The sequence below is a fragment of the Chiloscyllium plagiosum genome, chromosome 2 (genome assembly GCF_004010195.1).
Source record: "Chiloscyllium plagiosum isolate BGI_BamShark_2017 chromosome 2, ASM401019v2, whole genome shotgun sequence".
NCBI classification, from domain to species: Eukaryota; Metazoa; Chordata; class Chondrichthyes; order Orectolobiformes; family Hemiscylliidae; genus Chiloscyllium; species Chiloscyllium plagiosum.
The window spans coordinates 117244928-117268478 of NC_057711.1; the positions used below are offsets into that span (position 1 = coordinate 117244928).

At 41.8% G+C, this 23551-nt stretch overlaps 1 protein-coding gene across 1 annotated transcript in view; it reads right to left on the minus strand.

Annotated features, from left to right (window-relative positions):
• The window catches only part of megf10 (multiple EGF-like-domains 10), a 214648-nt gene that overhangs the window by 138127 nt on the left and 52970 nt on the right, over window positions 1-23551 (minus strand). The window contains 3 exon segments of the mRNA XM_043717093.1: window positions 2587-2687; window positions 3123-3224; window positions 4948-5081. Of these exon segments, the coding sequence (XP_043573028.1) occupies window positions 2587-2687; window positions 3123-3224; window positions 4948-5081 (337 nt within the window).

Genomic DNA, 23551 nt, shown 5'->3' on the forward strand with positions numbered 1-23551 from the left:
GAAGTGATGGGGGAGAGAGGGAGAGAGAGAGAGAGAGAGAGAGAGAGAGAGAGAGGGAGAGAGAGAGAGGGCAGGTGGTCAGTCATTTGGAGATGGTGCCTGGGCTCCCATCGATGTCCAGGACTGTTCTCGGCAGCACAGCAGAAGGCCGAGTTCGTTTTTAATCATTGTAAACAAAAGGCACGATCACTGTTGGAAACACCGCTTTGATGTAATGTTTCTAACGGGACCTCGAGATCTCCTTCGGATAATTGATATTTGGATAATCGAGGTTCCTCTGTACATGCAAATCCTGTCCCTCAGGAGTCCCTCCAATAACTTGCCAACCACTGATGTCAAGCTCACTAGTCTATAGGTCCCTGGCTTTTTCTTACCACCTTTCTTAAATAGTGGCACCACGTTAGCCAACCTCCAGTCCTCTGGCACCTCACCTGTGACTATCAATGATACAAATATCTCAGCACGGGAACCAGCAATTACTTCCTTAGCTTCCCACAGAATTCTAGGGTACACCTAAAGGCATAGAAATGTACAGCATGGAAACAGACCCTTTGGTCCAACTTGTCCACGCTGCCCAGATATCCTAACCCAGTCTAGTCCCATCTCCCAGCACCCAGCCCATATCCCTCCAAACCCTTCCTATGCATATACCCATCCAGATGCCTTTTAAATGTTGCAATCATATGAGCCTCCACCACTTCCTCTGGCAGATCATTTCATACACATACCACCCTCTGTGTGAACAAGTTGCCCCTTAGATCTATTTTATTTCTTTCCCCTTTCACCCTAAACCTATGCCCTCTAGTTCTGGACGCCCCCACCCCAGGGAAAAGACCTTGCCTATTTATCCTGTCCCAGAATTGCACGCAATATTCCAAAAGTGGCTTAACCAATGTCCTGTACAGTTCAGATTTTATAAATACATGAAGGAGAAAAAGAGGGAAGAGGGGCCCTCAAAGACTAGCAAGGTAGCCTATGTGTGGAGCCGCAGGATTTGGTGGCGATACTAAATGAGTATTTTGCATCAGTGTTTACTGTGGAGAAGGACATAGAAGATATACAGTATGGAGAAATAGGTGGTGACACCTTGAAAAATGTCCATATTATAGAGGAGGAGGTGCTGGATGTCTTGAAACGCATAAAAGTAGATAAATCACCAGGACCTGATCATTTATATAAATGATTTGGATGTGAGCATAAGAGGTACAGTTAGTAAGTTTGCAGATGACACCAAAATTGGAGGTGTAGTGGACAGCGAAGAAGGTTACCTCAGATTACAACAGGATCTTGATCAGATGGGCCATGGGTTGAGAAGTGGCAGATGGATAATTCAGATAAATGTGAGGTGCTGCATTTTGGGAAAGCAAATCTCAGCAGGATGTTTACACTTAATGGTCAGGTCCTAAGGAGTGTTGCTGAACAAAGAAACCTTGGAGCGCAGGTTCATAGCACCTTGAAAGTAGTGTTGCAGATAGATAGGATAGTGAAGAAGGTGTTTGGTATGCTTTCCTTTATTGGTCAGAGAATTGAGTACAGGAGTTGGGAGGTCATGTTGCGGCTGTTGAAGACCTTGGTTAGGCCACTTTTGGAATATTGCATGCAATTGTGGTCTCCTTCCTATTGAAAGGATGTTGTGAAACGTGAAAGGGTTCAGAAATGATTTACAAGGATGTTGCCAGGGTTGGAGGATCTGAGTTATAGGGAGAGGTTGAACAGGCTGGGGCTGTTTTCCCTGGAGCATTGGAGGCTGAGGGGGTGACCTTATAAAGGGTGGTGCGTGTATGGAATGTGCTGCCATAGAAAGTGGTGGAGACTACGTTTCGGGCATAAGCCCTTCTTCAGGAATGAGGAAAGTTTGTCCAGCAGGCTAAGATAAAAGGTAGGGAGGAGGGACTTGGGGGAGGGGCGTCAGAAATGTGATCCACCTATCACATTTCCGACGCCCCTCCTCCAAGTCCCTCCTCCCTACCTTTTATCTTAGCCTGCTGGACAAACTTTCCTCATTCCTGAAGAAGGGCTTATGCCCGAAACGTCGATTCTCCTGTTCCCTGGATGCTGCCTGACCTGCTGCGCCTTTCCAGCTACACATTTCCAGCTCTGATCTCCAGTATCTGCAGACCTCACTTTCTCCTCTAAGAGGGATATGGGCCAAGTGCTGGCAAATGGGACTAGATTAGTTTAGGATATCTGGTCGGCATGGACAAGTTGGACTGAAGGGTCTGGTTCCGTGCCGTACATCTCTGAGAGTCTATGACTCTATGACTAAATAATTATTAATGTCACAGTAAGATCAAATGTAGATACATGTTTTGCAGTACCGAGTAATCTGCAAGCATGCACATAGTTTGGCTGTAGTGAAAGAAGTATTTATAGATTTGCTGGCGGCTTGCATGTGAATATGAAGCCATCATAATAAATCCACAGTAGATTGCATGGTATTGTGTTGGCTTCCTATGGAGTTTCAAATAAAAAAGGTAGCGCATAAACGATAAGGTGCAGGAAATGATATTTTCGTGCTTCTACGACACCCACTGCCTTGCCTCAAAAATACGCCCCAAGTTGTTTCCAGATAAAAGCTGTACTTACGAACACAGATCTCTAAGCTTTCGTAAAATCCTGGACAACACTGAGAACGACGGCGATACATTGTTTTCTCACCACGCCGATAGGCTGCACGATAACTTACTCTGGAAGACAAATCCCAGAACATCGGTTTATATTATAATAGGCCACGAGCTGCTAAAACAATCAAATGAGCTTTAACTGACATGAAAGTATGTTCAGTTAGCCTTTGGAGTTTTGGATTCCCAGTACCCTTTGTGCCAAGACAATGTTTTGATCACATTTAAGTCGCCATCCAGCTTAGAGAGCCCACCCACTGAAGAATACAGCTGCTACTAAATAATTGCATTTCTTTCAGAAATTGGGCCATGCATGTCCCACCCATGTTGGGATGCAAATGTTTTCAGAGACCAGACCCACTACGAAAAGCTCAATCCAATATCTAAATTGATCTTTACTTTCTTTTACTTTAGTAATGAATCAAATGTGAGAATATCAAGACAGGGTACTTAGTTTATTTTCCACAAAGAGATTACCTTGAGGTTCTGAGAACATCTTACCTGTGCCTTGTGCATTTGAACCAGTTCAGGATATCAGCACAGCTGGTATAGTATATCTGATCATATGGATGAGCGTAAGATTCCTGTACAGTTACTGAATAGCTTGGAAGGAAAACAGTGAGATACTTGTCATATAATAGTGAATTTGAATTTATTGACACAATTTTTTGAAGTCCAAAGTCTCCAAAAGTGCTTGTTAAACTTTAAAATATCTTTTCCAATAAATACTTTAACACAAACCTAAAACAAGGGGAGGTGATGGTGTAGTGGTAATATTGCTGAACTAGCAATCCAGAGGTCCTGGTTAACATTCTAGGAACTTGGGCTCAAATCCTACCATAGTGGAATTTGAATTTAAATCTTTAAAATATGGAACTTTAAAAAAAAACTAGCCTAAAGGTTGCTTTCAATTGCTGGCAATTAAGGATTGGCAATAAATGCTGGCCTCGCCACTGGTGCCCATACCCCATGAATGATAGAGAAAACAATATTGTTGAGGAATAAATGCTACCATCTGGGATTTCCTCCTTTCTATAGATAAGATTAGATTAGATTACTTACAGTGTGGAAACAGGCCCTTCGGCCCAACAAGTCCACACCGACCCGCCGAAGCGCAACCCACCCATACCCCTACATTTAACCCTTACCTAACACTACGGGCAATTTAGCATGGCCAATTCACCTGACCTGCACATCTTTGGACTGTGGGAGGAAACCGGAGCACCCGGAGAAAACCCACGCAGACACGGGGAGAACGTGCAAACTCCACACAGAGAGTCACCTGAGTCGGGAATTGAACCCGGGTCTCTGGCGCTGTGAGGCAGCAGTGCTAACCACTGTGCCACCGTGCCACTGTTTCTGTTTACTGTTCAGAACAATGGTATTCAATTTCACTCTTGATAAATTGACGACCGAGCAGGTAGATACACTTTCATCCCTAGAAGAACATGGGCAGCAGATACATGGGAACAACCACATGTTCCCCTTCAATTCACACTGAATCCTGACTTGGAAATATATTGCCATTCCTTCATTAAAAACCTGGAACACTCTTCATACTGAGCATAGCTACTCAGGCAAATTATAGTGAGCTAAAAAATACAGCTCACCATAAAATTATCTCAAAGACAATTAGTGATGGCTTTGTCAGTAATACACTCATCCTTAGCAATGCTTTTGGGATTGAGAGGGGTGCAGGGTTATGCCTAAGGGGTTCAGCTAGCTGGACAGCTGGTTTGTGATATGGAGGGATGCCAACAGCATGACTTCAGTTTATGTCCATGATTAACTTTTATAAAAATATCATGAATAGAATGTAAGTTTCACTGGCAAGACCAAACCAGAGAGTTTCGGCAACATGCCTCATGTAGGGGAGTTCAGAACAATAGACTGCCATAGAAAGAAATAGATCCACACTTTATATCAATCTTATTTACATAATTTCATATTTTGATACTGTTAGCGCCAGGTAAATTAATCTTCCTATTACACTGTGATAAACTCAGAACATTAAACGCAATTGACAGCTCATTTTGCTAATGTTATGTGACAGCATGTATCCATTGACAGGTGTACTTGGTACTACATTCAATAGCTTCTGCCACAGAGGGAGCTTGAAGCATGAGTTTCCAATGCATTTTAAAATAGGATGTTAAAACCCATTTAACGTTTTAAACATGCATAGAAATCTAAGTTCCCATTCATGCAGAAAACAACGATATATAAACTGACACATTTCTTGAGCTTCTAAATGAAATAAACATGATCAGAAAATCAAAGACTTGGTCAATTGTAACCAGTTCAGGCAGATGTGATGTTGCCTTACCTCTCCCAGTGACTGCATACATTAGGGTCCTCGAGGTTTAGTGATTCCACGTTGTACCAGAAACCATACAAAAGGGTGATCATGAAGAACAAATGGAAACGGGAACAAGAAATCATCCTCTCAGAAGTCAGGACCTGTTTATGAAGAAAATGTTTCATTTACTTATTGCATAACACAAGCATCTCAAGAAGCTAAACAATTTAAACAGCTGAAGCTACAAGACAGTACATACAGAATAGCCAGTGTTAAATATCACCTAGCCATCTAAGATACGTTGATGCTATAACTGACAGTAGTGTACAATAGGTCACAACTTAGATGAGGAGCTGGATAGATTGGCTCCCATCTTCCTGGAATTGGGCCTCCCGCTGAAGGTACCGTTCAGCTTGAGTTAATTTTACACTGTAACTCGTTGGTTCGGTACATCGATGAAAACAGGGCAAAGGCAAAAGGAATCAGGAACCACGGTGAATTTTCGAGAGAGAGTTTCTCTCTTTAATCACAAATTCGGGGGTTGAGGAGATAACAGAGGAACAAATTGGAAGGAAATCAAATGGATTTGAATCAAATCCAATACAAAAACAGAAACAACAACAAAAAGGAAAAAATGGATGAAGAGAGGAGTAGACAGAAAAGAAAAATACATAAATTTTGGGATCTTTAAAACACCGTCACTTCAATTCTTTAAACAATAAGACGCAACAGATTAAATTGTTCTGTTTCTGGACAAGTGAGATTGATTGGCTTTCCATTAACTATTATCTCCTCATTAAGTAGGTATATAGGTTATTAAGGTCCAATCCAAACTTTTTGCAATCAGCTTAATGGGTTAACGTGCAAAGCCAGCAAGTTCTTAAAAATAATAGGGAAGCCTAGGATGAGATACCATTCATGAAAAGTAATCAGGGAACGGAATAAATCAACCATCAATTTCCAAGGAGTCATAACATGTGGTGGAGCTCTTCACCTACTAACGAAACTATTGGGCAGTATCTTATAGGGTTTGTGTAATGTGAGCTATGGCAAGACATATGCAGAATTGGACAACAAATGCAGAGAGACATATCTGGACATCGAGAGCATCTCGCTTTGTCATTTGTGCTTTGGTGAAGTGAGTTTCTCTCTAGGCAGCAGTGAGTCAATAATTAAAGGGGACTATTGCTTGTTAAATGCCATGTTGACAGCCCAACTCATCTCATTAATAGTCAGCTTTTTATCTTACCAGATGCTCTGAACAAACTAGAAGTTGAGGAAACCCAACATGGAAACTAAAGCATGTACCTGGTGAATTCAGCTCACCACTCGCTCTGAACCAGTTCAGCCACCTACATCTCAGGACACACTCAATAACACTGGCCACATGCATCCCACGTCCACAAACATTGTCATCTGAGCTGTGCGAGCCTCCGAGAACTCTCAGAGCACATATCCAATGATATACAAATCACTTCTGCACTTCAGTGCTGCACTTTGAGCTGCATCAACAACTGTCATTGTCATGCTGCAGACAGGACACTAAGCATTCAGGGACACACATCACCCAGTTCATGGATGGACTAGGCTCCATCCAGGGCTCTTTGCTTGCTCTCTTTAGGCTCAGTAACTCTGAATTACCTGGATGTTCATCCTTGCATTGCCTTGCCTTGCCTTTTTGTGCTTTTCCCCTCAGCCAGAGATACCAGGCTCCTCGTACTTCTGTTTTACCTTGCCATTTAGCACAGACAAAGAGGAAGGAAGCTTGTTACAGTTGTCAGCAGGCCTCAGTCAAGTAAAGGGAGGACAGCCTCTACTCAGGGGGTTCTGGCACAGTAAGTCAAGAGCTACCTGGGTTAACTATTCCAAGGTCTGCTCAGGCCAGGAAGAGACAAAATTCTCTTCATGTAAAGGGGGGAGTGGTGGGATGTCAGGGCCCCCCATCAAACGTCTTGACTCTTTCTGCCCTATTGCGGGCTGTTTCTCTCCTAAGGTGAGAGAGGGAGCAGGTATTAAGGGATGAAAATGGGTGACACAGTATCACTGTTGGTGCAAGTAGGGAGGTGTCCCAAGTGAGTGGGTAGGCAGCACAGGAGGCATGTAAGCTTACTGTTGTCAGAGGCTGACTGTGTTGACAGCGAGTGAGGGAAGATGTTGCAGGCATTAGTGTGAAATGGTAGAGTGTGAGCCTTGGTGGGAGATGGCTACAGAAACAGATTGTGGATGGTTTCAGAGAGAGGATGGCAGCTGGCAAAGTAGAGAAGGTCATTGACCTTCCACCTACAATACCAGGCATTTCTGCGGATAGCTGAGAATGTTTTAACCCAGTGGTACCCTCCGACCAGGTTAGCATGGTCTGGGTCATGGTATCCATCACTGGGAAGACAAAGTCGCATGTTTGCACCATCCCATCCAGCAAGACCTCAGGGACCCTGTCCACAAAGCAGGGCACTGATTTCCTCCTGTCTGTCATGTCTGGGACAAATGCCAGAAATCAGGCAGGCCAACTCCAGACTGACAGTGCTGGTGGGAGTGCACAAGCACTTTGAAAGATGCGTTAGGCACAAGGGATGCAAGTATTCCGGCAGAAATCCTCTGAGTGGCAAGTTGTTCCTGGAACGATGTATGGTAAGATGGAGTGGAAATCTGACATGAGTGGTGCCACTGGAATAGGATCAGGAATTAATGCTACAAGATTAGTAAGAAAAGACAAAAGAACTTGCTGAACTGCATGACGACAAACCATAAGATTCAGCAGACTGTTACAGTTCCAGCAAGATCCAGCGCATTAGATCCAAACTTTGCCTCAAGTGTTTCCATCTAACCACAGATGCAACACCCGTCTTCTGTCAAAGGTCAGTCATGCAAAAAGGGAGAATTGAGAGTGGGAGGCAGAAATTCGTTGTGCTGGGTTCTTGCCTCCATCTCCAGGAAGCCAGCTGAAGGTACAAATGGTTTATGCATCTGAAGAAAGCCAGTGGCACAGCCTGGTCTCCTGCCAAAAGCTCACTCCTTGGCAAGAAAATGATAGCAACCTCTGCCAAAGTAGCCTCAGCATGGCAGCATCATTGATGTGACCCTAGTGGCAATTTATCAATATAAATGAGGTCTCTGCCAATCTCAGAAAGTCATCCAGAGTACGTGGTTGGCAGATTTCAACCAACCTTCTTCCTCCTTTGAAGCAACATCTTCCTTTACAAAATTAATGACAGGAACCCCTGCCTCCAAAAAGCATATTTTTGTATGTTACCATTTTCATTTCACAATTTTTCTTCAGTGTCCTTAGTCAACCTTAAATATACAAGTTTTTGGAATTACAAAACCAACATTTGGAATAAAAAAAACAGATTTTGTTATTGATTTTAATTTGAAAAAAAACCTGTAAAAGCCACTCTTTTTATCTCTTTGAAAATGTGATGTTTTCCAGAACTCTGACAGGGTTGCTTCCTGGATATAATTATCCTTTTGTTAGTTGCTTTATAAAATTGGAGTTCCATTTGATCAATGGATAGTCAACTTGTAAGTAGAATTAAAGAAGATCTTCATGACTTATACACTAAAACAGCATTGCTTTATAAATATACTTCTTTTTATAGATATAGTCTAAGGAGGTAGTGAGGGCTGTAGATGCTGGAGAAGTCAATGTTGATAAAGTGTGGCACTGGAAAAAGCACAGCAGATCAGGCAGCATCTGAGGAGCAAGAGAGTCAATATTTTGGGCATAACCCTTCATCATGTCCACACTTTCCAGTGCCACACTTTATTGGCTATAGATATAGTCTACATCAAGTTGTGTTTACTGCCTTATCTTACAGGTGATGATAATTGTGCAATTGCCAATATTTTCCCTTTCTGAGAATAATTGTTGGGTACAGGCTTGTTAGGTATTGCATAATAGGCTGGTCCCATTATATTGGGTGTATATCAGCTTGTTAAGGACTAACCAATGAGTTTCTCAACCTTCCTCAGGCCTCAATAGTGGCACTCCAGCCCACCACAAGCTACAGCCCAATGAGTCTTGAACTGTTTCTGTGCCCTAATGATAGTCAACTAAGACCTATTCGTCAGGGGATCCAATGGCAGAGAGGTAGGTATTTTCCTTTTGCTTCTTGCCACACAGGGGTCTTGAGGAGAGGGGCATCAGGGTGCAGATTGGAGCAAATGGTGCCCCCTTCCCCATAACCAAACTGGCAAGTCACCCTTGTTTCCCAGTCAGGGTAACTTTCTCACTTGTCAGGAAGGTGCATCGTCAAGAGGTGGCAGGTTGAGGCCCTTTGTTTTTCTGTTTCTCTCTCCACAGATTCTGCCAGACATGCTGAGTTTCTGCAGTATTTTCAGTTTTTACTTGGCAGCTTGAATTATTGGCCAGCTGAGAAAGTCCCTGATGGACGTTCTCTCACAGCGGTGTTTTGGTGAGGTGGCGAGAAGAATCTCTATAGGCCCAACTTACTTAGACTGCTCATGCTTTCTCTCACCACCTCTATGGGAGGAGGAAAATATATCCAATATAGCTAAAAGCACACCACAGCATCATCTCACTCGTATTCAATTTCATGGATAGCTATCTCTGAGGCCTGCTCTAGTTGTACAATTCCCTGAGATCTCTACACTGCTTCACAATTCTGGTCCCTTGCACATCCCCACTTCCCATCACTTCATGACTGGTCTTTGGCTGCTGAAATCTTAAACTCTGGAATTACCTCCCTAAATTCTCTAGCTCTTGGCCTCCCTCGCTTCCTTTAATTTACTCCATAAAACCTATCATCTCTTTGGCAAACCACCGATCCTAAAATGTCTACATGCAGCTCAGTTTCCAATGTTGTCTGACACACTTTTGTGAAATAGCTTGGAATGCCTCACCATGTGTGAGGCACTGTACAAATGCAGGTTTACATGCACCATTTGCTAAATTTTAGGTTGTGCATCCTCCTGTGCAACATGGCTTTAAATACTAGATTACAAACTACTCCTCCCGAATGTGACAGTTATGGGAGAGTTATCAGAGCTATGGCAGATAGTTAGACAAGAACTTCCCTTTATTGAAACTCACCAGACACAAACATTTTGGAATTTTAAAATAGAAAATCCTGGAAATCCTGGAAATATACTCAGCAGATCAAGGAGACATCTGCGTGGGGTGAAATAATGTTTCAAGTCTGTGAGTTTCCATCATATTTAGGAAAATTTAATTGTCACTCTGGATAAAAACCTCCAATCGCTCAAATCTTATCAACCATTCTACCCAAGTTGCAACTGCATTAAGCATTGTGGCATTCAAGCTTGCATTTCTATTGCACCTTTCACATCCTTAGATCATCGCAATGCACATTACAGTCAATGAAGTAATTACCAAAGTGTAACTATTGTTGTAGCGTAGGAAATGTAGTAACCAATTTCCCACAAAGGACAGTAGCCATGGTACCTTCAGTGAAAAAGAATGTTGTGCCATGTGAATGATAAATGAATTGACCCTGATTGTCACTATAGGAGTCTTAGGTAAGAAAACAGCAGGGACAGTGAGGAGGAGCTCTCACTCAGATGGAGCAGGATTGCAGACTGCACTGCCAGAGAAAATCTGAGCAGATCCAGTAAATGCATTTCTTTATTCTCCACCACACTGTCCCCTGTGATAACACAGCCCTTTCACTGTGAAGTAAAGAGAACAAGTGGAGGTCATTCAGTTTCTCAAGCCTGTTCTGACATTGAGTTAGATCATGACTGATCTGTATCTCAATACTTTTGACCCATCTTGGTTCCAAAATCCTTAATGTCCTTGCCCAACAAAAATATATTAACCTCAGTTCTGAAATTCTTCAACAGCTGGTGTGAGGGGAGAGCATTCCACTACCATTGAAATCACTTTACTGCAATGTGCACCAATTATGGTTAAGATCGGTAAGGCACCTTAAACGGTTTTAAGCCATTTTGCATTCAAGGTGGCTCAATGGTTAGAACTGCTGCATCACAGTGCCAAGACCTGGGTTCGATTCCAGCCTCGGGTGACTGCATGTGTGGAATTTGCACATTCTTCCCATGTCTGTGTGGGTTTTGTCCAATTGCTCCAGTTTCCTCTCACCATCCAAAGATGTGCAGGTTAGGTGGATTGGCAGTGCTAAATTGCCCACTGTGTCCAGGGATGTGCAGATTAGTTGGATTAACAATGGGAAATGCAGGACTGTGGGGAAAGGATGGGGTTGTGGGTCTGGATGGGATGCCCTTGGGAGGGTCAGTGTGGACTCGATGGGCCAAATGGCCACTATCTGCACTGTAGGGATTCTGTGATTAAATGTGCATTCATGTGTTTCTTTTTACCAACAGAAAACTGAGAATTACAACTAAACAGGCAGCTAGGTCAGATTTCCTGACATTCTGCTGTTTAATACCAGCCTCCCTGAGCACTAGTCAGGAAAACGGACTTGAATAAACTTACTAATGAACTGAAAACACTAAATGTAAAGAAAGTAGCATTTTCCTGCTGCATCCGACATAAAATGAAGCAGACAATTTTGGACAGCATTTAGTCTTGCTAAAAATACCTAAGAGCTACCAAAGTAATGACATTCTAGCTTACGAGCAGGAGAAGGTTACACAGCCCCTTGAGCCTATTCTGTATTCAATGAGATCCTGACTGAGCTGTACCTTAACTCCATCTATCTGCCTTGGTTCTATACCTCTTAAAATCCTTAATTAGCTGAACTCCATCAATCTTAGATTTAAAGTTATTCCAAGTCAACATCAATTGTTTTTATGGGAGAGATCTCCTACTTCCACTACCCTTTGTGTAAAGGAATGTTTCCTGACTTTTCTCCTGAAATGGTTCCGATTTAACATGTACATTCCCTCATCCTTGGCTTCAAAACAAAACGAAATCATTTCTAATAATTCTATCAATTCCTTGCAAAATCCTAAAAGCTTCATTCAAAGAGCTGAAATAAGCTCAGTTTATGCCAACACTCTTCATAATCCAACCCTTGAGGACACACTAATGGTCCAGTCATACCTCCCAAATGGTTACTGGAGCGTATGTTATATAAACTTCTTAAGTTGTATATTAAAGGATTGGATCAGTTGCCACTAATGATCGTTAGTACTTATTTTGGTTAATTCAAGTTGTCAAGCCAACTAAACCATACCTCATAATGGATCAAATCCCAAAATCAGTCTTGTGTAGTTTCACTGAAATACACACTCCACAGCAAGAACAAACATATTTTATCTAAAACAAATTATCACTTTTCGGTTTCATGTTATTCTTTCTTGTAGTGAATAACAGGAATAGATGGAATGATGCAAATAAAAACTATTTCAAGAACTGTTCCATTTAAATAGCTCCTTCTCCCATATTATCCAAAGGATTGTTGAATTTTCAACGGTAGTCATAAGGAAACTAAATAATTGATTCAAACCTAGGATTAATTACCTGATAACAGAACCAAATTTATTTGAAAGAACCTGCTGAATTGATTGTTCAGCAAGGTATCTGCCAACTGGTCAAATATTACACAGATGAGCTGTGAAGGTATAAGTTAGGCGACCTTGAGAGCCTCCCAAAAATAAAAGTCTGGTTTGGCAATAACAGTCAACATAAATTGGAAAGAGAGGATGGAGAGTTTGTTCTTGTCAATGATAATGGTATAAGAGCAGACATTCTGAAATGAAGGGAGGAAACTGCACCAAACAAATTGAAGATGATCCAGACATAGACTCGGGTCACTTTAATTAAACACCACACAGAATGTCAATACAGATTTAACATAACTGCTGGCCTGGATTTGCAAGAGGTGGTGAACAAGAGGGAAAAACCTATTCAACCTTCCCCTCATTGATCTGTGGCAAATGCATTTGTTCCTTATATTGGTAGGAGTGCCCACCCCTTAGACAAAATCCCACCTTCACACTACACACACCCTCTTCCAAGTGTGGCACTACCATCATGCTAAATGGGGTGGATATCAAACAGATCTAGAAACTCAAAAGTGGACATCTATGGGGCATTGCAGACCATCAGCAGCAGAATTGTATTCACCCAGAATCTATAGCCTCATTTTTCTACCTAGATTCAAAAGTCGACCATAGCCGAACTGAAGAGGTGAGACTGACTGCCTATGATCTTGGCAATTTTGACCAAAAATAGCATCACATAGTCCCAGCAAAATTGGAGTCAATGGATGGTTGGAGGTCAATCATCTCAGCCCCAGATCATCACTACAAGATTTTCTCAGGGTAACGTCCTAGGCTCAAGCATTTTCAGTTGCTTCAGGAATAACCTTCCACCTATCATAAGGTCAGAAATGGGATTGTTCGCTGATGATTGCACAATGTTCAGCACCGCTTGTGACTCCTCAGATACTGAAGCATATGCATCAAGACCTGAACAATATCCAGGCTTGGAGTAATAAGTGGCAAGTAATATTCACATCCACACAAGTGCCAGCCACTGACCATTTTCGACAAAAAAGTATCTAACCGTCACCATTCGACATTCAATGATTTCATCATCATTTCACCCCCACTGCCCATACTTGGAGGTTAGCATTGATCTGAACCTCAACTGGCCTAGCCATATAAATACAGTGGTTACAAGAGCAGGTTAAAGGCTAGGAATCTTCCAATGAGTAACCCCATCTGGTTCCCCAAAGCCTGCAGCAGTTCACCTGCACTTTCTCAAAGGCAGATAGGGATGGGCAATAAATGTTGGCCAAACCAATGCCACATCCAGCCCACGAATGAACAGTAACAAAGGTTTAAACCCTTATTTATTCTTACTTCCATTCAACCTAAACAGTGTTTCATGGAATGCTCTACAAACTCAAAAAGTTGTTATAACTCAGAGCTCCCAACAATTTTGTCCTTTTATGACCTTCCAACATGGACAGAGTTGGGCGGAGAAAGGTTCCATTTTTCATCTTAATTACTGTGCAGACACATCTAATCAGATGCTACCAACTAGTTTTAAAAGCAGGATCCAAGCTCTTCTAATTAATATCATAATTGTTGTACTGCTGTTACTGCACTTAAATTCCCAAATCCCTCAAACTGTAAATTTCTGAGAGATAATTAAATAGCTCAATAGAGACAACATCTGAGCATGTACTTTGCTGTTTAAGGTTTCCATATTTAACTAACAACGCAATTTTCTATTTATAACTGACAAGACATTCGAACAAACCAATAATTAATTCACTCAATGTAAATTTTATTGAAGATATTTTTGGTTGTATTTGAAAAATAAATTTAAACACTAAATCGGTTGTACAGAAACAACATTTAAATTAACTTGACGTTGGTTGCATAGTACTGTATTTAGATTTACTTAATTGCACAAATTACATAAATATCAATGTAAATATGGACTTTTTAAACTGTGGCTCAATGGAACAGGTCCTACTGCAGAGATTTAAAGACAAATATCTAGCCGCCCAGTATGGTATGGGGTGGGGTCAGTTCAGTGTTGGCGATGCTGTCCTTCAGATACAATGCGAAACTGATTCCCTATTTATCTTCTTAGGTGGCTCTAAAAGATCTATTTAAGAAGTGCATGGGAGTCTTCCTCCATGGCCATGGTTTATTCACAGAATCATAGAGATGTATAGCACGGAAACAGGACAGCACGGAAATAGACCCTTCGGTCCAACCTGTCCATGCCGACCAGATACCCAACCCAATATAGTCCCACTTGCCAGTACTGCCCCATGTCCCTCCAAACCCTTCCTATTCATATACCCATCCAGATGCCTTTTAAATATTGCAATTGTACCAGCCTCCACCACTGCCTCTGGCAGCTCATTCCATACACGCACCACCCTCTGCAAGAAAAAGTCACCCCTTAAGTCTCTTTTATATCTTTCCTCTCTCACCCTAAACCTATGCCCTCTAGTTCTGGACTCCACCACCCCAGGGAAAAGACCTTGTCTATTTACCCTATCCAAGACCTTCATAATTTTGTAAACCTCTGTAAGGTCACCTCTCAGCCTCCAATGCTCCAGGGAAAACAGCCCCAGCCTGTTCAACCTTTCCCTGTAGCTCAATCCTCCAACACTGGCAACATCCTTGTAAATCTTTTCTGAACCCTTTCAAGTGTCACATTTTTCTTATAGGAAGACCAGAATTGCATGCAATATTCCAAAAGTGGCCTAACCAATGTCCTGTACAGCCGCAACATGACCTCCCAACTCCTGTACTCAGTACTCTGACCAGTAAAGGAAAGCATACCAAACACCTTCTTCACTATCCTATCTACCTGCAACACTACTTTCAAGGAACTATGAACCTGCACTTCAAGGTCTCTTTGTTCAGCAACACTCCCTAGGAACTTACCATTAAGTGTATAAGTCCTGCTAAGATTTGCTTTCCCAAAATGCAACACCTCGCATTAATCTAAATTAAACTCCATCTGCCACTTCTTAGCCCATTGGCCTATCTGATCAAGATCACGTTGCAATCTGAGGTAACCTTCTTCACTGTCCACTACACCTCCAATTATGGTGTCATCTGCAAACTTACTAACTATACCTCTTATACTCACATCCAAATCATTTATATAAATGACAAAAGGTAGAGGACCCATCACTGATCTTTGTGGTCACAGGCCTCCAGTCTGAAAAACAACCCTTCACCACCACCCTCTGTCTTCTGCCTTCAAGCCAGTTCTGTATCCAAATGGCTAGATCTCCCTGTATTCCACGAGATCTAACCTTGCTAACCTTGGGAACCTTGTCAAATGCCTTACTGAAGTCCATATAGAACACATCCACTGCTCTGCTCTGATCAATCCTCTTTGTTCCTTCTTCAAAAAACTCAAACAAGTTTGTGAGACATAATTTCCCACGCACAAAGCCATGTTGACTATCCCTAATCAGTCCTTGCCTTCCCAAATACGTGCAAATCCTGTCCCTCAGGATTCCCTCCAACAACTTCCCACCACTGCATCAGACTCACCAGTCTATAGTTCCCTGGCGTGTCCTTACCACCTTTCTTAAATAGTGGTACCACTTTAGCCAACCTCCAGTCTTCCGGCACCTCACCTGTGACTATCGATGATACAAATATCTCAGCAAGAGGCCCAGCAATCACTTCCCAATCTTCCCATAGAGTTCTAGGGTACATCTGATCAGATCCTGGGGATTTATCCACCTTTTTGCATTTCAAGACATCCAGCACTTCCTCCTCTGTAATATGGCCATTTTTCTAGATGTTACCATCTATTTCTCTACATTCTATGTCTTCCATGGCCTTCTCCATAATAAACACTGTTACAAAATACTCGTTTAGTGTCTGCCCCAGCTCCTGCGGCTCCACATAAAGGCTGCCTTGCTGATCTTTGAGGGACCCTATTGTCTCCCTAGTTACCCTTTTGTCCTTAATGTATTTGTAAAAACCCTTTGGATTCTCCTTAACCCTACTTGCCAAAGCTATCTCATGTCCCCTTTTTTTCCTGATTTCCTCTGATTCTTTATCACCTGATGAAGGAGCGTCGCTCCGAAAGCTAGTGTGCTTCCAATTAAACCTGTTGGACTATAACCTGGTGTTGTGTGATTTTTAACTTTGTACACCCCAGTCCAACACCGGCATCTCCAAATCTTGGTCAATAAACACAGTGTTTCTGCTGCACATGCTGCAGATGTTAGATCAACATTTTGCTTTATTGTACAGCAAGATTATCCCCATCCCCACCCACTCCCTGCATCCTCTGACAGGTCCCTACTGACAACAATCACAAGCATAATTTCTACGCGTCTGCAATAAATAGTACATCAACACAGCTGTACCGATAACCAATAGGTGAAGGTTTTAACACAGAATGCTGTTCTTGAGCATCAATTGGTCTTGCAGCAGACATTCAAACGAGATGCTAATGCAGTCTGTGGTGCAGGTTCATACTTCCTAAGCTTCCTGCAAATGGGTGAAAGAGGTACCGTGAGGATACTATGGCATGGGCAAATATCAGGTGCCGACATCCAAGGATAAGAGGTGTGTGTGACTGGTATCCTGCCTTAAAATGCTGTTTGGTGGTGAGCAATGTAGAAGCACTTTGCACCCAGCAGTGAGCTGATATAACCAGATAAAAATCTGACCTCCATAATGAGAATTCTCAGCCTCTAGTTTGCTCATAGCAGGTGGTAGGATAGAAAGCAGCATATTAATGAGGTGATATGCACAGTTAACAAGGTCATTGACAAGCAATAATCCCTCTTCATTGACAACTTTACACTGTCCCTTGAAATTCATGCCTTGATGTCAAGAAAGTAGTTAAAAGAGGCAGTGATCTGCTCCCAAAGCTGAAATAGGCTTCACTGGATTTCTTGTGTTGTTCTGACACATTTTTTTCTTTAGTTCATGCTGTTCAGATCGCTGCAAGATTCCACTCCAAAGAATCAACAAAACACAGATGTTGAAAACCAGTCTACTTAAAAAAAACCTCAGATAATGATACTGCGACATCTACATGATGCCACAATAAAGTTGAGTTGTAATTTTATTTTCCACAGACCAACAGGAGAAATAAACCGCTCATCCAGATATCATTGCCAATAGCACAGCATCCAAGAAACTTATTCTGAGTAAAACTGCTATGTTGATAAGTCATCAGAATAATGGAAAATTTAGAGAAGGAATTTGTCACAAGAAGATAATCTCCGCCATGGACTGTTTAAAGGTCTGTTGGCACTTTGATCCAAACAGTAGAGCATCCGTTTGAATGTAGAGGCTCCCTCTCCTTGTTACAGCATGTGGCATGTCATACCCAGTGGTGGACACGTTGTTTCAACTGTTATACTTGTTGGGCAACAAGTATGTGTGAAAATTCAAGGTGCTGAATATCAGAGCAAATGACTTGTGCTCAATATTGAGATAGCTGGCTTGCACAGATGACAGGGTTTTCCGAGCAAAAGCTACAAGTTTGTCTTTCAGAAGACCTACACTGATACGTTTTTTTTGATGCATCCATTTCAGAAATGGCATCTTTCCTGGGGTCATAATATTTCAATAGACAATATTTTGCAAACAGACCCTGCTTGACGGAATCAAAGACACGAAGGATACTGTCTTGCCACGCAGACAGCATGTCCTTCTCCAACAAAGCTCTGTGCAAAGATACTTTGCTCCCCATGTTGGGAACATAGTCCGATAGGAAAATAAACATCTAATTTTATTCTTTAGGATAGGCATTTGTTTATTAACCTCATTTGGGACAGACACCGTAGATGGAATAAACATACCCAAAGCAGTTTATTTGGCTGAACTTGACCTGGTAATTAGAGTCATAGAGATGTACAGCATGGAAACAGACCCTTCGGTCCAACCTGTCCATGCCGACCACATATCCCAACCCAATCTAGTCCCACCTGCCAGCACCCGGCCCATATCCCTCCAAACCCTTCCTATTCATATACCCATCCAAATGCCTCTTAAATGTTGCAATTGTACCAGCCTCCACCACATCCTCTGGCAGCTCATTCCATACATGTACCACCCTCTGCGTGAAAAAGTTGCCCCTTAGGTCTCTTTTATATCTTTCCCCTCTCACCCTAAACCTATGCCCTCTAGTTCTGGACTCCCCGTCCCCAGGGAAAAAACTTGTCTATTTACCCTATCCATGCCCCTCATAATTTTGTAAGCCTCTGTAAGGTCACCCCTCAGCCTCCGACACTCCAGGGAAAACAGCCACAGCCTGTTCAGCCTCTCCCTATAGCTCAAATCCTCCAGCCCTGGCAACATCCTTCTAAATCTTTTCTGAACCCTTTCAAGTTTCACTACATCTTTCTGAAAGGAAGGAGACCAGAACTGCATGCAATATTCCAACAGTGGCCTAACCAATGTCCTGTACAGCCGCAACATGACCTGCCAACTCCTGTACTCAATACTCTGACCAATAATACTTCATACTTCATTACTGACCAATCATTATTGTGGTGGTGCTATCATCCACACTTGAACATTGTGGTAATATTCTGCCTTTGTCTTATCCATGACCATGATCTGGTCAACTATACAAATATAACCAGATGCACTCTCAATAATTTAAATACTTCCTGGCTAACTGAAAATACAAATGGTAACCATCAGACACAGTACCATCCAAATGGCATCTTAAGTTAGAGTGGCATGGTGGCTCAGTGGTTAGCACTGCTGCCTCACAGCACTAGGGACCCGGGTTTGACTGCCGCCTTGGGTGACTGTCTGTGTGGAGTTTCTTCCCACAATCCAAAAATGTGTTGGTCAGATGAATTGGCCATGCTAAATTGCCAATAGTGTTAGGTGCATTAGTCAGGGTAAATGTAGGGGAATGGGTCTGGGTGGGTTGCTCTTCAGAGGGTTGGTGTGGATTTGTTGGGCTGAAGGGCCTGTTTCCATAATTTAGGGTATCTAATCTAAGTATTGTAAACTTTTGGGAGCCCAATTGTTTGCTGTAGCTGCATGCTAATTTTCTGTTTTTCTATTCTTACATCCACAGTGAATAATTTCATCTAATTGTCCACTCACTTAATCTATCAAAATACTTATTGCAGCCATGTCCTCCTCAAAGCTTGCATTCCCACCTAACTTTCTATAATCAGCAAACTTTGATAACTTAAGATACAAAACTCGCAGTCTCTTTGTCTAATCAGCATAAATTGTAACTAGCTGAAGTCCCAGCACCGATCCTTGCAGCACCCTAATAAGTTGGAAATGCCTCAGTTCTCCCTACACTCTGCTTTCATCCGTGAACCGATCTTCTATCCATGCTAATATGTCACCCAACACCATATGCCCTTATCTTCTCAAGAGGAAATAAGGAATGGTCAATGCATGGAGTCTTGTTAAATATGTCCATATATCTGCATGGAATACAAAACAAGGAAACAAGAATGCATCCCCAAGGAACTCCATAGGAAATGGTGTGGGAGGAGGAAGACAAACCATGATGAGAAAATCTCTGCTGAAGCTCAGCTAGGCGGCAGTTGAACAAAGTGCAAGTATTCCCATTGAGCAGAGCAACAGAGGGCCCTTTGAAAGTGCTCAGCTATAAGATAGATAAAAATTGTAGATATGTAGATTATTTAAAAGCTAATTTCCTGACATCATGAAAGAGATAAATATTGCCTGTTTTCCAAGAATTAATCTTATTTTTACATAATAAAAGTTATCATGTCTCTCCAAGTAGAAACTAATATTTCTCCTGAGACTTCCTTCAGACAGGATGGTTTCATTACTCACCAGGGCTTCAACTGACGTCAACTATTTGGATCAGTTTTAAATATTCAAAGATAAGCTATTCTTCCACAATGAAGAACTCCAACAAATGCTGCAACATGAACTAAGTTCCAGTTGGGAAGTAACGTGACATCAAATGTGGAAAAGTATAGAGCAATTCAGCTCCTCAAGCCTTTCTTCCCATAAATTAGATTATCGTTGATCTGTACTTTAACTCTACCTAACCAGCTTGTTTAACATTGCTTAATCCCCTTACCCAACAAAAAAAAACTAAGTTTTGAAAGTATCAATTGACTTCCAGTTTCAACAGCTTATCTGGGGGAAAGAGATTCCAGATTACTACAGTTTCTTTTGAGTGAAGAAATGTTTTCTAACATCATTTCTGAATGACCTGATACTAAGTTAAATTTGATTCCTCTTATTTTGGACTCAGCCACCCATCATGGAAGTGAGTTCCACATTCTCAAAACTCTTTGGAATTCTCTTGAAGTCCCTGTTAGGCTTATTAGCCCTTATCAATTACTTATAGTATATGTGAGCAAGGAAGAAGAATGGGTCAGTTTTGAAACTGCTCTGCCATTCAATAAGATCATAGCTGATCTGATTTTAACCTCAACTCTATACTTGTGCCTATCTCCAATAATGTTTCATCTCCTTGGTAATCAAGAATCTGCCAATCTATGTCTTAAAAATATTTTTAAATTCTGTATCCTTTGCCTTTTGAGGAAGGAAATTCCTCACTCACAAACATCTAAAAGAAAAAAGTGTTTCCTCTTCTTTGTATTAAATGGTTGCTGCCTTATATTTAAGCTATGACATTTAGTTCTAGATTGTCCCACAAAAAGGATGCATGCTTTCAATAGCCACCCAGTCAAATCCACTCAGGATTCTATATATTTCAATCATGTCACCTCTGACTCTTCTAAACTCCAGAGAATACAAGCTTAGCCTGTCCAGCTTGTTCTCATAAGGCAATCTGCTCATTCCAGTTATTGTAAACCTTCTTTGACCTGCTTCCATTGCATTAACATTCTTCCACAAGTACCGTGTATATTTGACATTTCTATTAATTAATTATTTAGTATTAAACAGAAACAATCAGAATCTCCATGGCCCTACATTTTCTTGTCTTGGTACTTTTCACAGCAAACATCTGCTGGCAAGTGTATTCATGGATATGAACCAAGGTAGATGTGAAGAGTTAGGATACAGATCAGCTACCTCACCGAGTGGGGAACAGACCTTGAGGGATTGAATGGCCTCTTCTTACTTCTAAGATCCTATGATGGTTTATGGCTTGATCAGTAATTGGGACAAATTTGATTTAATTGCTCCCTATGTAGACCTATTTGTATTTGAATACAAGATTCTGGGTCAGAATACACAGGATAGCTTATGTTAAACGCATGAACACATAAATAGTAATGATTTCCTGAAAAATACATTTACTTGGAAATATTTTCTAAGTTCCTCATTGACCATCAAATGATATGAATAACTAAACAGCTACTGACAGTAGCCAACAGATAATAAGTAACAGATTAAGAATTTTAGAGATTTGTACCAGATGGGGCATTTCAGTCAATGATTATATAACAATTATTAATGTGGACATCATTTGTTTTGGTGGGATAAACCACAGACAAAAGGGAAAGTAGCACTGTGATAAGATAATTGGAAAAAGAAGAGGCTGTTCTTTGTTAGTCATCACATTCTCATTAATAATTATGCCAAAATTGTTAACCTCCATTATTTAACCTTTTCATCACCCTCAACAGATGTAAACCATAACTGAGTACATAAAGAAACAATTAGGTTAATCTGTTACTTGTATTCATTTTGTTGAATGATTCAGAAACAATTCATATGAAAAAAATCTATGTTAACAATCTTGTAATCTATATACCATGTTAATAACTCAAAGAAAATTGTAAATAGTTCACTCTGGTAAACATGCACCAGATTTGAAAATTATCTTCACGTAGAGAATTGTGCTGGACCAACACATAAAACAACCTCCAGTTCCTCATGTTCAACACAACAAATCAAATGCCATCATTAAAATTCTAATGAAACTATTACTTGCATAATATTTCAACATGTTATTACATGCTTACCCTTTCATTGGGTATGGGTATCTCTGACAAAGGCAAGCATTATTGCCCATCCCTAATTACCCTTGAACTGAATGGATCTGGATTCATGTGTTGACCAAACAACAGAGATCCCCTGTGGACATTCCCCTCAGCAATAAGTATACCGTTTTGGATACTGCTGGGGGGGATGACCTACCAGAGAAAAGCCATAGTAGTCAGTTCTCTGGCACTGAGCCTGACACTGTGGCAAAGTAGGGAAGGGGGCAGAATAGAAAAGTACTCGTGGTAGGAGACTCAATAGTTAGGGGAATCGACAGGAGATTTTGTGGTCAGGATCGGGATTTCCGGAAGTTATGTTGCCTCCCTGGTGCCAGGGTCCGGGACGTCGTCAATCGGGTGTATAAGGTTCTAAAAGGGGAGGACGAACAGCCAGAAATCATGTTACATATTGGCACTAATGATATAGCCAGAAAAAGGATTGAGGATATAAAAAGTGATTTCAGGGAGTTAGGATGGAAGCTGCAAAGCAAGACGAACAGAGTAGTGTTCTCTAGTTTACTACCGGTGCCACGAGATAGCGAGGCGAGGAACAGGGAGCGAGCGCAGCTTAACACGTGGCTGCTCAGCTGGTGTGGGAGGGAGGGCATCAGATATGTAGATAATTGGGATGCCTTCTGGGGAAGGTAGGACCTGTACAAGAAAAACCGGTTGCATCTGAACTGGAAGGGGACCAATGTCCTGGGTGGAAGGTTTGCTTGAGTAGTTCGAGAGGGTTTAAACTAGTATGGCGGGAGGGTGGGAACCTGAGCTGTATACCGGAGGAGAAAGTGAGGGCTGCAGATGCTGGAGATCAGAGCTGAAAATGTGTTGCTGGAAAAGCGCAGCAGGTCAGGCAGCATCCAAGGAACAGGAGAATCGACGTTTCTGGCATAAGCCCTTTCCTGAAGAAGGGCTTATGCCCGAAACGTCGATTCTCCTGTTCCTTGGATGCTGCCTGACCTGCTGCGCTTTTCCAGCAACACATTTTCAGCTCTGTATACCGGAGGTGAGAGTTGATGCAGTTGAGGCAATAGCAAGAGGTAGACCAGCTAGTGGGAAGGACTTTCCTGGGAAGGAACCAAGGGATCAGCTAAAGTGTATTTGCTTTAACGCAAGGAGTATCAGGAATAAAAGTGATGAACTTAGAGCATGGATCAGTACCTGGTGCTATGATGTTGTGGCCATAACAGAGACATGGGTTTCTCAAGGGCAGGAATGGTTGCTGGATGTTCCAGGGTTTAGAGCATTTAAAAAGAATAGGGAGGGGGGAAAAGAGGAGGGGGTGTAGCACTACTAATCAGAGA